Source organism: Ambystoma mexicanum, chromosome 1q (genome assembly GCF_040938575.1).
Source record: "Ambystoma mexicanum isolate Mex_15411 chromosome 1q, UKY_AmexF1_1, whole genome shotgun sequence".
NCBI lineage: Eukaryota > Metazoa > Chordata > Amphibia > Caudata > Ambystomatidae > Ambystoma > Ambystoma mexicanum.
The window spans coordinates 907,498,962-907,511,676 of record NC_090922.1 but is presented as its reverse complement, the minus strand read 5'-3'; the positions used below and the strand labels follow the sequence as shown (position 1 = coordinate 907,511,676).

The 12,715-nt window shown below is 43.8% G+C and overlaps 1 protein-coding gene across 3 annotated transcripts in view; it reads right to left on the bottom strand.

Moving 5' to 3' along the window:
• Positions 1-12,715, bottom strand: part of AGL (amylo-alpha-1,6-glucosidase and 4-alpha-glucanotransferase) — a 973,499-nt gene that overhangs the window by 178,626 nt on the left and 782,158 nt on the right. For all 3 annotated transcript variants that reach the window (XM_069641544.1, XM_069641542.1, XM_069641543.1), the window contains exon 27: positions 3,189-3,300. In XM_069641544.1, coding sequence (XP_069497645.1) covers positions 3,189-3,300 — 112 coding nt within the window. The remainder of the gene's footprint in view (positions 1-3,188; positions 3,301-12,715) is intronic.

The following is a 12,715-nucleotide window of genomic DNA, read 5'->3' as shown; positions in this document are numbered from 1 at the left end:
GTAGCCCAGAAACCTTGCTGGTCAGCCACAGGACGGTTCCAGGTAACTTCAGAAGGCGGTTTTTGTGCTGGGCACCCAGTAGACATCAGGAATGGATGGTCCCTCCACTCAAAGGATCGTAGCACCTTTGCAGGCCAACTGAAGATCACGAGCAAGACAGGGCTCCACCCTGACTGCAGCAGAAGTTGGTTTCCAGGCCTCCTTCTGTGAGGTTTTGGGTTTCTTCGCGGGTCTCGCACCTGGACAGGATAGTTGGCTCCTTCAGGTTTCTCCAAGATCTCTGAAGAATGCGTGCAGGGGGCCTCTTCTTATCCTAAAAGCCAGGCAGGAGTCAAAACTCCCACTAGCCAATAGCAGAACTAGCCCACACACAGATCCCACAGTGGTCCAAATCAGGACCACTGGCGGGAACACTCATGCATACAACTCAGACACACAGAAACCAGGATGTGGATTAGGTTAGACGACCCAGTCCACTTCCTGTCTGCAAACACAAAAAGCCCTCCAGTAGCACGCCAAAAGCTGCTGCTTTCCCGGGCTCTGGAAGTCCTTATAAGGATCTTCCTGGACTCTGAGGCCAGGAAGAAGGCTAAACAACAAGATGGCAAAAGGAACAGGCGAAAATCTCGTGGCACAGCCATGTATGACCAGTAGCCACAGTCAGTAGCCAAACGCAGTTAACACAGTAAAGCTAAAATGAAATTCCCCAAAAAGTGGGGAAAAGTCACTGCTGTCACCATCCCATCTTTTAAGCAAATCTAGAGTAACCAAAAAATCCTTTGAGTGTTAGTCTAGGGCAAAATAAAAATGCACCCCGTTTCACTGCAGTGTAAACTGCTTTGTGCAATGATAAAAAGTTACCACAAGTGATACAAAAGTAACCACAAGTTGCAACATAGTAACACGACTAAGGGAAACACTGTTTCCCAGTACAATAGCCTTAAGGACATATCAGTTTCCCCATAGCATGTGGCAAAGGCCAGTACAGTAAAGCTTAAGACTTCACTGTACTGCAGAAAGTACAGGTCAGATTCCAAAATAAAAGCAAAAGGTTTAGGGTTTCCATTAAGATGGAAAGGTGCAATAAAGAGAATCTTTCCTAACACTTGCTCTCCGGCTGATACTTTCTTGTTCACTTGACATACAAGTGTATTTAGGGCCCTCCCTGAAATGGAGGGGAAGATTCCATTTGGCTTTGGATTTCACAAAGAGGCGGCAACAAATACAGGTCAGAAACCAAGCCATCCACCGTAAAGTGGCCCTGTACATGATTACTCTGTCCAGGTCCCATATAACCAACAAATGCTTGAATGTGGCAGTCAGGTGAGGTGAAATGGAATCCTTACTCGGATATTCCTTGTCTCCAGAGGGGGGAGTTAGGGGAGCTTTCCTAAAGTCCTACTGGCAGTAAGACTTTAGTAAGCTATCTCAGTGGTTTGTAGATCCCCATTACACGGAAGGCGGTAAGGGTTAACGGTCACCGGTAAGGGTACCGGTGACCGTTAACCCTTACCGCCTTACTACGAGGTCCCTTTGCGGGACCCGACCTTAACGGCTGGTGTAGACCAGCCGTTAAAGTTGGGACCCGCAAAGGGACCTTGGTGTTAATTTGCGGTACCGTAATTAGCTCCTTCCCCATTCCCATTATTCCCTATGGGGCAAAAATGGGAATGGGGAAGGGCCAGGGAGAAAGGGGGAATTACCGCCCCACCAACCTTGGAATGGGGTGGTAATTCGGCTAATTCCCCTTTCCTCTATGGTGGTACCGGTATGGTACAGGCAGCAACCATGGTGCTAATAGCACCATGGTTTACCGCCTACCGTGTAATGAGGCCCTGAGTATCAGTCTGTACTAGCGCAGGACCTTGGTAGTATGGCAGAGCAGCCAGGCTTATAAGAGGAATATGTGAGCTGTAGGTAAAGAAGCACTTACACTTCTAATTATATAAAAAGAATATATTTAATATATTTACACCAGAATCCCTTTAAATACTTCAGACGTTTATACGAGAACACTTACGATTACTTGATAATACACTTCAAAGGGCACTTTCACTTTTGTGTTTGTACACAGTTACATTTGTAGCAACGTTAAAAAGGGAAAAGACAATGTTATCGTATTATCAGTTATTGCGCACTCATGCGGTTTTCAACAGTTTATACGGTAACACATTTACTCTGCAAACACACGTAGTAAAGTCAATTAAAGGTAGGAAAATGTTTAGTTAGTGTTAGTTCAAGGTTCTAGAGACGGTTTCCTCGCATATTAAGTCCTAGTAAGAAAGAAAAACAAAAGAATCGCAAATTAATTTGGACAAAAAACGCAGCTGGCACACAATGCACAACCCTGAATGCACCGAAAAAAGGACTGGTGGTTGGGAAGGTGAGCATGTGCAGGTGAGACTATGTGCAGGGTTTTGCCTGGGCATGCTGCTGGGAACATTCCTTTTTGGAACATCAAATGCTGCTGCACATCATGCTGCAGTCCCATCCACTTCCCGAGGATGACATCCCATGGATAAGACAAGGCCAGCTCATCGGGTTCCGAAAGTAACCAGGAACATAGGACTCCTACCAGTAAGCACAAACACTCACTCCTACCAACATGCTCACGCTCCAATTTACACCAACAGATAGAATGCAGCTATACCCCTCGATCAATTTTGGTCTAGCTGCACACATACGGAGACTAATCCGTGAACACCTCAACAGTCTGTTAGAACGCAGCTATAGCCTACGAAAAAACCAGCCCAGCTGCACACATAAATCTCTTACACAGGCCGCCAGAATGCAGACTCAGAGACCAACTACCTTGCTGCACACATTCCACTGAGAATGCAGCCACCTCTGCACAAACCGCACTGGCTGGACACATACCCAGTGCACCAAGCACTATATGATACCCTACTCCCTCCACTGACCTGGACTACGGCCCCAAGGGCGTTCAACCCACAGCGCATTGAGATCATACCAATGGTATATAAGGCAGTATACAAATGCACAATAACATAACAACATAAGGAAGAAAGGGGACACGAAATAGGCATGATCATGTTAATCAGATTAAAGATTTAATTTGGAAACATACAGATAGAAATATTAACAAATACTGTGAAACGGAACAATGATTTATGAAACTCAATATATCCATTGACATAAGGAATCAGTGAGTCATTGTAGGTAGTTACCTTCATCTCTCATGTTACGATCAATCTGAGGTCCAGCATTCCTTTCACGGAACTGTATTCCCTGCATGTGACGCTGCATAGCTTCTTGTATTATTTCAAATAACGGCTGATCCTGTTTCAGGAAACAAAACATGAAAACAAATGAATGAATAGCAAACAAGATCCCACACAGGATGGATTACAAAACAATATAGTAAACTACCCGAGTGTGACGTCCACTGTACACATGGTCCTTCACGCGTCAAGGTCCCTCAGATTGTTTTGTTTCTGACATGACGAAGCATGAAGTGTAGCCTGAGTACAGGTGTATCCAAGCAGATATGTATCAGAAAAAGCTCATATAAACATCCATGCACCTTCTCTCTGAGGGGAGGAAGGGTGGGCGCCTTTGAAACTAAGCAGATACAAGCATCAGAAATACAATTAGGGTGAGTAATGTATCCCTTCTGAGGCTTGTGGAATCTGCTTAGATCACATGTTATGCATAGATTAGTAGTGCAAGGGTGACCGATCAAGAAAGAGCCTGGTACCCAGTGAGACTCTGAGGGTAGTCATGCAACCAGTCAGTACAGCAGACAGGTAGGTCAGCAGGGGAGTGAGAGAGAGAAAGCAGAGGAGAAGAGGAAGGTTTTGAACTGGTTCCGGACTTCAGGTGGCCCGGCTCAAGTTTGAGAGGGGCAGGGAGGCCATTCCAGAGGGATGCACCTGCAGAGGGGAGAGATCTACCCCCCACTCTCTACCTGGCGAAGTGTCTAACCCTTAAAGAGTTGGATGTAGTGCGGGCCCGGCCCCAGAAAGCCTTGTGGTCAATGCAAAGGGTCTTGAACTTGATCCTTGCAGCCACCAGGAGGTAGTGGAGAGATGTTTAGGGCTGGAGAGATATGGCCCTTGGACTTGAGGCCAAGGATAAGTCTTGAAGTCCTGTTCTGAATTAGTTGCAGAGGGCGGAGTGTAGAAGAATACTAGACAACTGGACTACTGCAACAGTCTCCTCTTTCCTCCCTCTGTCCTCTTCAACTAATCCAGAATAGGACTGTGAGACTTATCCTTGGCATCCCGCCCAGGGACCTTATCTGTACAGCCCTAATATCTCTCCACTGGCCCCTGGTTACTGCAAGGATCAAATTCAAGACCCTCTGCATCATCCATAAGGCTGTGTGCGGCCTGACCCGCGCTATCTGCAGCTCTCTCTTAATAAATACTCTACTTCAAGATCACTTTGATCCTCTCACTCCAACTCTTTGCTGGTCAAACGCTTCCCCAAGCAGAGAGCTGGGTGCAGATCTCTCTCTTCGACTGGCTCCCTACTCTGGAACAGACCACCCCTCTCTCTCTATGCCCTGAATCGGATCTCAAGTTCCACAAACTGCTCTAGACTTTTCTCTTCTCCTTCCCTCTCTCCCTACCGTGCTAACCATCCCCACTGTCGCTGAGATGGCGGCCTGGTCCCTCAAGAGTCCAGTAGGGTCCTGGCTGTCTGCCCAGTCACCACCAGCATCCCCCTCCCTGCGCTGGCCATGGGCCTACACACTCCTGGGTTGTCTCAGGCCTGCACTAACCTTATGGGTGGCTAACCTCCCCCTTCCCTTGTGAGGTCACCGCCCTGGCATTTACCTGTTGCCCCTGCAACTGGCCTCTTTGACACAGCCCCCCCTATCTGGGGGACCCTCCAGCACTTACCCTTCGCCACCTACACTTCTCTTTCTCTGCACTTGCACGAATGTCTAATGGCCTAGTAGGAACGCTGTTTTATGATTTGTCATTTTATTGTTCACTTGTTCCCTTGCTCCCTTTCCCCTTTGCCTTATGGCGCTTTGAAACACTGTTGTGTTGTATAATCGACTTATAAGTGCCCAATAAAATAAAAAAAGCATAGATTCTGACACTAACAGTATCTTGTTTTGGACTGACTTAGACTTCCCTTCGTTTTCTTTCCGTTGGGGAACATTCCCATCTTAGAGTTAAGGCAAGTTAGGCATTACACCATCCTGACCACTGAGAATAAAGATTTTCAAACTGTGTTTCACTTATCTGTGTCATCCCTTGATACCATGCTTATCTCGCACATGGTTTACTTTTGGGTAACTGGGATGAGGAAGAGGGATGTGGGGGTAACGACATAGATTACTTTTGTGGTACTGAGTTGAAGAAGAGAACTATGGGGGTAATGACATGGAGTACTATTGGGTATTGCGACCAGGAAGAGGGATATGGGGGTAATGACATGGATTATTATTGGGTACTGGGATAAGAAAGAGGGATGTGGCGCTATTGGTATAGATTACTTTTGGGACACTGGGACGAGGACGAGGAATTTGGCGGTAATGACATGGATAACTACTGGGTACTGGGCAGAGGGATGTGAGGGTAATTATATGGATTATTATTGGGGTACTGGGATGAGGAAGAGGGATGTGGGGGTAATGATATGAACTACTATTGGAGTACTGGGATGAGTAGGAGAGATATGGGAGTAATTACATGGATTACTATTGGGTACTGGGACGAGGAACTGTTAAACACCATTGTCTGTTATAATTGTAGAAGGATAGCCTTCCCTTCTAAAAAATATCTAGGAATGTAATGATATCATTGGTACAAACATTCTGCACCCGAGACATTTCCACCCAGTGTGACAACAGGTCTATAAACACAATACAATACTTTAGGGTTCCCGGAGTCCTCACTGGTCCCACAATATCCAGACCTACCCATTCCCAAGGCCTGGACGGAATGGACATCGAGGTCATAGGTCCTTGTAACAGAGCCCTTGGTGGTGTCTTCACACACTACACACTCTCGGATGATTCTCTCGACCTGCAAATCCATACATGGACACCTGGACACCAATAATCCTGTCTAATCAATTGTTTTGTTTATTCCCAGATGACACTCATGGGCCATTTCCAAAATGTTACCCCATACTCCAACCGGAGGAAAAAATTGATCCCCCCTCAACACCATTCCATCTTTGATGAGAAGTTCATCAAAAACAAGTTTTACAGCATCAGGAATTACTCCTCTACTGATTTCACTACTTTTTACTCCACATTCAAGTAATTCCTTGACATTAATCAACACTGCATCTGCCAACATTGCTTCTTTCCATTCACTTTCCTACACTACCTCTTGACTGACATTTAGAAATTGATCCTCCTCATCCTCAATCACATTAGTCAGTCCAAAGAGACAATCCAAGTGAAAACCCACACCTAATATACTGTGCCCTACTACCACCAGAAATGCCAGACGAGGTTATAGATTTATCAAAAGACATCTCAAGTCCACGGCCAAATGAATCCCCACAAAGCAGACCAGAATAAGGCCAACACTGTAAGCAACATACATACCAGTCCTAGCACTCCAGCCAATAACATCAACCACCAATCATCTCAGACAACTCCCACTCTGAATGGATGTCTCATTAACGCCAGGTCAACCTCATAATATCTAATGACCTTGACCTCCTAGCCATCACAGAGACGTGGCTCCACTCCGCCTCAAGCCCCCTCCTATCACTGGCCATCCCAGACCAATACACTATTATCAGGAAAGAGAGAACTTCCTCCAAAGGCGGAGACATCGATATCATAGCCAAATCCACCCTACGCATCAAACAGGTTCAAAGCCAAACACTCCTTTCCACTGAACACCTTACATTCAAATTGCTATCATCACCCTCGCAAACCATCACAGCCCACCTGATCTACAGACCCCCAGGTCCACTATCCTCCTTTGAAGATGCATCATTCCTACTGACCAACAAGGCTAAACCAAGTTCACAAACCCTCCAACTCGGAGACTTTAACCTTGGCCTATATGACACTAACGATAAGAACGCAACAGAGATCAGCAACAGCTTAACCGATCTAGGCCTCACCTAACAACTTGCACAATCCACACACTCCAAAGGGCGACAATCAGATTGGATCGCTGATTGCAACTGTAACACCTCTATCACTTTCAACCACCCTCTCGCCTGGACCGACCATCATGCCATTCTCTTCTCCATTCCTAGAAACAGCTCTAACCAGGAGCAAACATTAGCCCCTCCAAGATTAGCAAGAAAACAGAACGGCCAGCAACCTACTCCCACTACTACAACCACTCCTACAGGCAGACATTGTCCTCAAGCCTAACGAAGACCCCACTCATCTGGTAAACCTATACAATACTACCCTGCTAAACGCCATCAATAAAATAGCACTGCAAAAGCTTTGCAAAAGCAAAGCCTCTCGCCCACCACCCATACCTGGTTCACCCCACAACTAAGAACACTGTGAAAAAATTAAAGAGCTGCAGAAACCTGTTGGAAAAATGTCCCTTCAGTTCTGAATAAAGAAAACTTCCTATCAGCCTCTGCTGCATACAAATCTGCTATCTTCTCAAATCTGACTCCTACAACGACCGTATTGAAAATGCCAAATCTAATACCAAAGAACTGTTTAACATTCTCTGAGAACTAGAATCACCAACACCTCCTCCAACCACCTGCTCTAAGGACGCCACCTGGTGTCAAAACATCCAAAAGGCATTGTCCGATAAAACTGAGCTCCTTCAAAGGAAAATTTAAACTAAAAAAGCAAATTTAACCAATAACCCTCTTACACCTACAACAGTTACACCACTTCCAGCCCAACTCAAATAATTCAAATTCGCCCCACTTAGCGTCAAAGAAGTAGAAGAAATAATACTAAGCCTAAAACCCTCCAAAAGCATGCGCGACATCTGCCCTGCACCCATCATAAAAGAAACAGTGAAAGAGATTGCCCCATTTATCACCTCACTAATCAACGCCTCCTTAAAGTCCAATTCCATCCCTACTAACCTCAAGGACGCATGGGTCATGCCGCTCCTCAAGAAACCATGCCTCGATCCAATAATACTTCCAACTACAGACCCATCACCACCGTAGTTTCCTCCTGAAAATCATTGACAGAGCAGCCTATCTACAGATCCAGCACCACCTGGAAAGCAATAACCTGCTAGGGCTACGCCAATCCGGATTCTGACCTAGGCATGGCACCGTAACAGCCTCGATAGATTAAGTAACCCAAATTTAGAATATCAAAGACTCAGACAACCTTGCCATCCTTCTCTTACTTGATTTATCAGCAGCGTTTGACCTTGTCGACTCTAAAACCTTCTGTAATCATCTCTCCACAGCAGCCCACTTTTCCAAAGACGCTATTACATGGATTCAGTCATTTCTGAACAACAGAACAATCAGAGTGTTTGCACCCTCTGCCTCTGCACCCCCAATCGACTGTCCCTTGTGGGGTCCCACAAGGCTCCTGTGTCTCCCTCACACTCTACAACATATTCACAAAACCGCTTTTTGACAAACTTGACCAACTGGGCATCTCCTACACCAACTATGCCGACGACACAAATTCTCATACAAATCACAGGCAACCACGACACAGACTCACAGCGACTCAATGATATTTACCTTATCATCCAAGCTTGGATGGCGCAACACGGTCTCTGCCTAAACGATGACAAGACTGAGCTTCTCCTAGTGGGAACCCAAGCCAGACTCCACAAACTTGACAACAAATTAAACACCTTCAACATTGATGGCAACAACATCAAAGTCTCTAAAGAGGTGAAAACACTAGGAATGTACATCGACTCCACCCTCTCACTAGGAAAACAAATTAATGTTACAGCATTCACCACTGCTTTCACCTGTAAGCTCATCAACGCCTGCAGACCTTTCCTGATGACTGAAAATTGCATCATCCTGGTCAGGGCGCTTGTATTAACAAAGCTAGACTAATGCAATGCACTTTACCTAGACACTAGACAACATAATCTTAAACTACAAATCTATCAAAATAATGCACTAAGAGCAGCAACCAACTTTCCTAGAAAACTGCACATCGCGGAATTGAGACGCACTGTTCACTGACTGTCAATCAACCAAAGAATTAAATTCAAGACTCTCTCCCTCGTACATAAATGTATACATAATCAAGCACCTAAATACCTCTGCAACAAATTCAAACGCCACACCTCTGCTAGACACACCATATCTTCCCACTCTAATTACCGATTCATACCAAGGTTAAAACTGCATAAAGCAGGGGGCAAAAGCTTCCCAGTCCTCGCAGCCAAAACTTGGAATGCACTACCACCCAACATCAGGTTAGAACGCTCCATCCACAAATTCCGCTACAAGGCCAAATCCTGGCTTACTCTGAACGAAAATCAACCCACTTCATAGCTAGACTCTTCACACTATATCTTCTATGAACATGCTCTCCCCCAACTGCCCATACCACATACACTCTGTGTTCTATGTTAATCTGAGTACCCCATACCTGTAAATTGTGTATCCATACTGTGGACATTCCATGTTCTATGTTAATTTGATTATCCCCCATGCTTGTAATGTGTGTGAACTACTATGCCTGTAACTGTAAATATGTAACTTTAATATGTAACTGTAAATTACTCCACCGTTCTATGTGCCCTAAGTAAAGGGCTCAGAGCGCTATATAAATAAAATACAATACAATACAAGACAATCCGCTGCCTTGTTTTTTACTCCTGGCAGATATTCCATTTCCCAATTGTAATCTTGCATGCCTACAACCCATTATACGGATCCTAGACGACACCTTATCTAACTCTTTCGTGGTCAGAACTTCTTTCAAGGGTTTATGGTCTGATCGTACAGAAAGATTCACACCCCAAAGAAAAGGACATTTTTCAACTGCCATTTGATTGCTAACAGTTCCTTTTCAATAGTAGAGTACTTTTTCTTTGCACCCTTTAATACCCTAGACGCAAAGGCAATTGTACACTCTCCTCCTTCACTCTTCTGGGAGAGAACAGCACCTAGCCCATGATTACTGGCATCAGTTGTCACCACACTCTTCCTTCTAGGATCAAAGTTGCCTAAAGTGGGATCTTTCATCAAAGCTGATTTGATCCCTTGAAACTCCTGTTCACATCGCTCACTCCATTGACACCTCACTCCCTTCTTTAGCAGACTTCTCATATTAATACATTTGCTTGCTAGACCTGGAATACATTTTGAATAATATTCTGCCATGCCAAGGAATGACACAATTCTTTCCTTATCAGTAGGACTGGAAAAACCTACAATATTGTTCACTAAATTATGTTGTGGTCTAATACCTTGCTTCAAAATTTCATTCCTAAATATTGGAGGGCAGTTTTGTTAACTTTACATTAATCTCTACTCAATGTCACACATGCATCCTTGAACATATCTAAGACCTTTCTTTACCACGCATCATGTTCTTCACAACTCCTTCCATACACCAAAACATCATCCTGAAAGCATAGAACCTCTTTATGCCATGAAATAGTTGATACATGATGCGTTGAAATATGTCCGAAGCAGACACCAAACCAAAGGGCATGCACTTACATTGAAACAGACCCTGGAGGGATGAATGGCGTAATGTTCCTGGAAGTCAGATTTAAAACTATTTGATGATAGGCCGATTTTAAGTCCAATGTACTCTGAACATTTGCACCTTTTATAGTGCCTCACATCTCTGTTATGTTGGGTAAAGGATGTCTATCAGGATTACACACTTATTAACAGATATCATATCAATGCAAAGTCTTAGCTTGCACTTGGGTTTATGCACCATTACTAATAGAGAGATCCATTCAGAAGATTCCACTCTATTACCCTTTGCTTTTCCATTATTGCTAATTATTCCTTCACAGCAGATCTGATGGATAATGGCACTGCTCTCAATTTTTGTACAACCAGGACAGAATTGACCTTCATTCTAATCTTGTGCATGAATCCCTTCAAATGCCCAACACTTCTCGAAACACTGCATGTTGCATTAAACTCCCAGACACTCTATAATTCCTACCCTCTACCGCATAAACTGTCTCTTCGGCATTGGGATCAAGTTTTATTTTCAACCTTTTCTGGTGTGACCAATTTAAGAGTGCATCATTCAACTTTTTAGAAACATACACCTTTCCCTTGGCTGACCTATCTTTAAATTACACAACCGCCCAGAACCATATTTCTAATTCAATTATTTTGCCTTCATAGGCTACTGCCTTAATTTACACTGCATTAAGAGTGGTACTCTTTCTCATTTTTGTCTCAAAGATAGATTTGGACAGTAAAGTATACTTTGCTCCAGAGTCAATCACCATCCCTATGTTTACCCCTTCAATCTCAATGGTACACATAGGTTTTTCAATATCAGCATCACCATCTTGAATTATGGTAATTTCATCAGACGTACCATCAATGAGGCACGTGCACTCTTCCATATCCTCACAAAATTCATCCAAACAATCAACACGTTCACTCTTGGATCTACAACACAACGTGAAATGTCCTCGTTTGTTGCATGTTTTGCATAGAGCCTTAATGGCTGGACATTTATCAATACTTGCAAAATGAAACAAACTGTCACATCAAAAGCATCTTTTCCTATCTTCTTCTTCCCTCTTCTATTTTGGTTTCCCAATTCTTTTTTTTCACACCTTCTTTCTTGATACTGTTACTTTTTGTCGAATTTCCTTGCCTGCACTGCTGAAATTTCCATAACTTGCATATCTTCAGTTTTCTTCGTGTTGGACTCAGTACTCTTTTCTAACTCCTTCACACATTTGTGTGTATGCTCCACTTCTTTTGCTACTCTGATAACCTCATCAATAGAAGCATTGCTTTTGTACTCCCTCACTTATCCATCACTATACTCTAGCATGAACAGATTGTGCAGACTTTCATTTAAAGTGCTACCAAATTCACATGAAGCTGCCAAACCTCCAAGAGCTGTGAAATATTGTTCCACAGATACTCCATTATACTGCTTCCTCTTGCCAAAATGATATCCTCCCAAATAATGCTCAAAGATTTGTCATAAGGTTTATCAAGCATCTTTATGCATTTCTCATAGTCTGAAAGATTTGCTGACTCGATCGCAGACAGCTGTGGTAAGTTCTCAAATTGTACTTAGCCATAGTTATCCAGACAATGCATCAGGCGAAACTTGTTCCTTTCAGTGGTAAAGGTCAGACCATGAACTGCAAGTACATAATGGTCAAAATGTTTTTTCTACCTTTTCCAGGGCATGTTGGGCTCCCCTTGGACATCAAGGAAGTAGTTTGGAGGTGGTATGCCTTGCATTCTTTATTTGTACACTGAAGTCAGTATGAGTTCCACGTATCCTTTGTGTATGCAATGAGGGTGTAGATCCAACAGCACAAGAGTAACCTGTATTGTTTTCGTAATGCTTTTAGTGCTGACAGAGAAGGAAAAGGAAAACTTCCCCTCTCTCTTCTAAAATGTCATTTGCCGATAGTTCTGTTAATCACAATGTCTGATCCTGCCTGAAATGTGAATGTAATTGTAACATCCTAGTATATGAAGCAAACAGCACTGTGTTTTAACTATAATACACAACTGCACACAATTATGGATGTATTTACTATGCATAGTAGTAATCTGTTTACAGGTTGCTAAGTTATCTAATATGAACGCACGTTGCAGTACTTCTTAAAGCACCTTC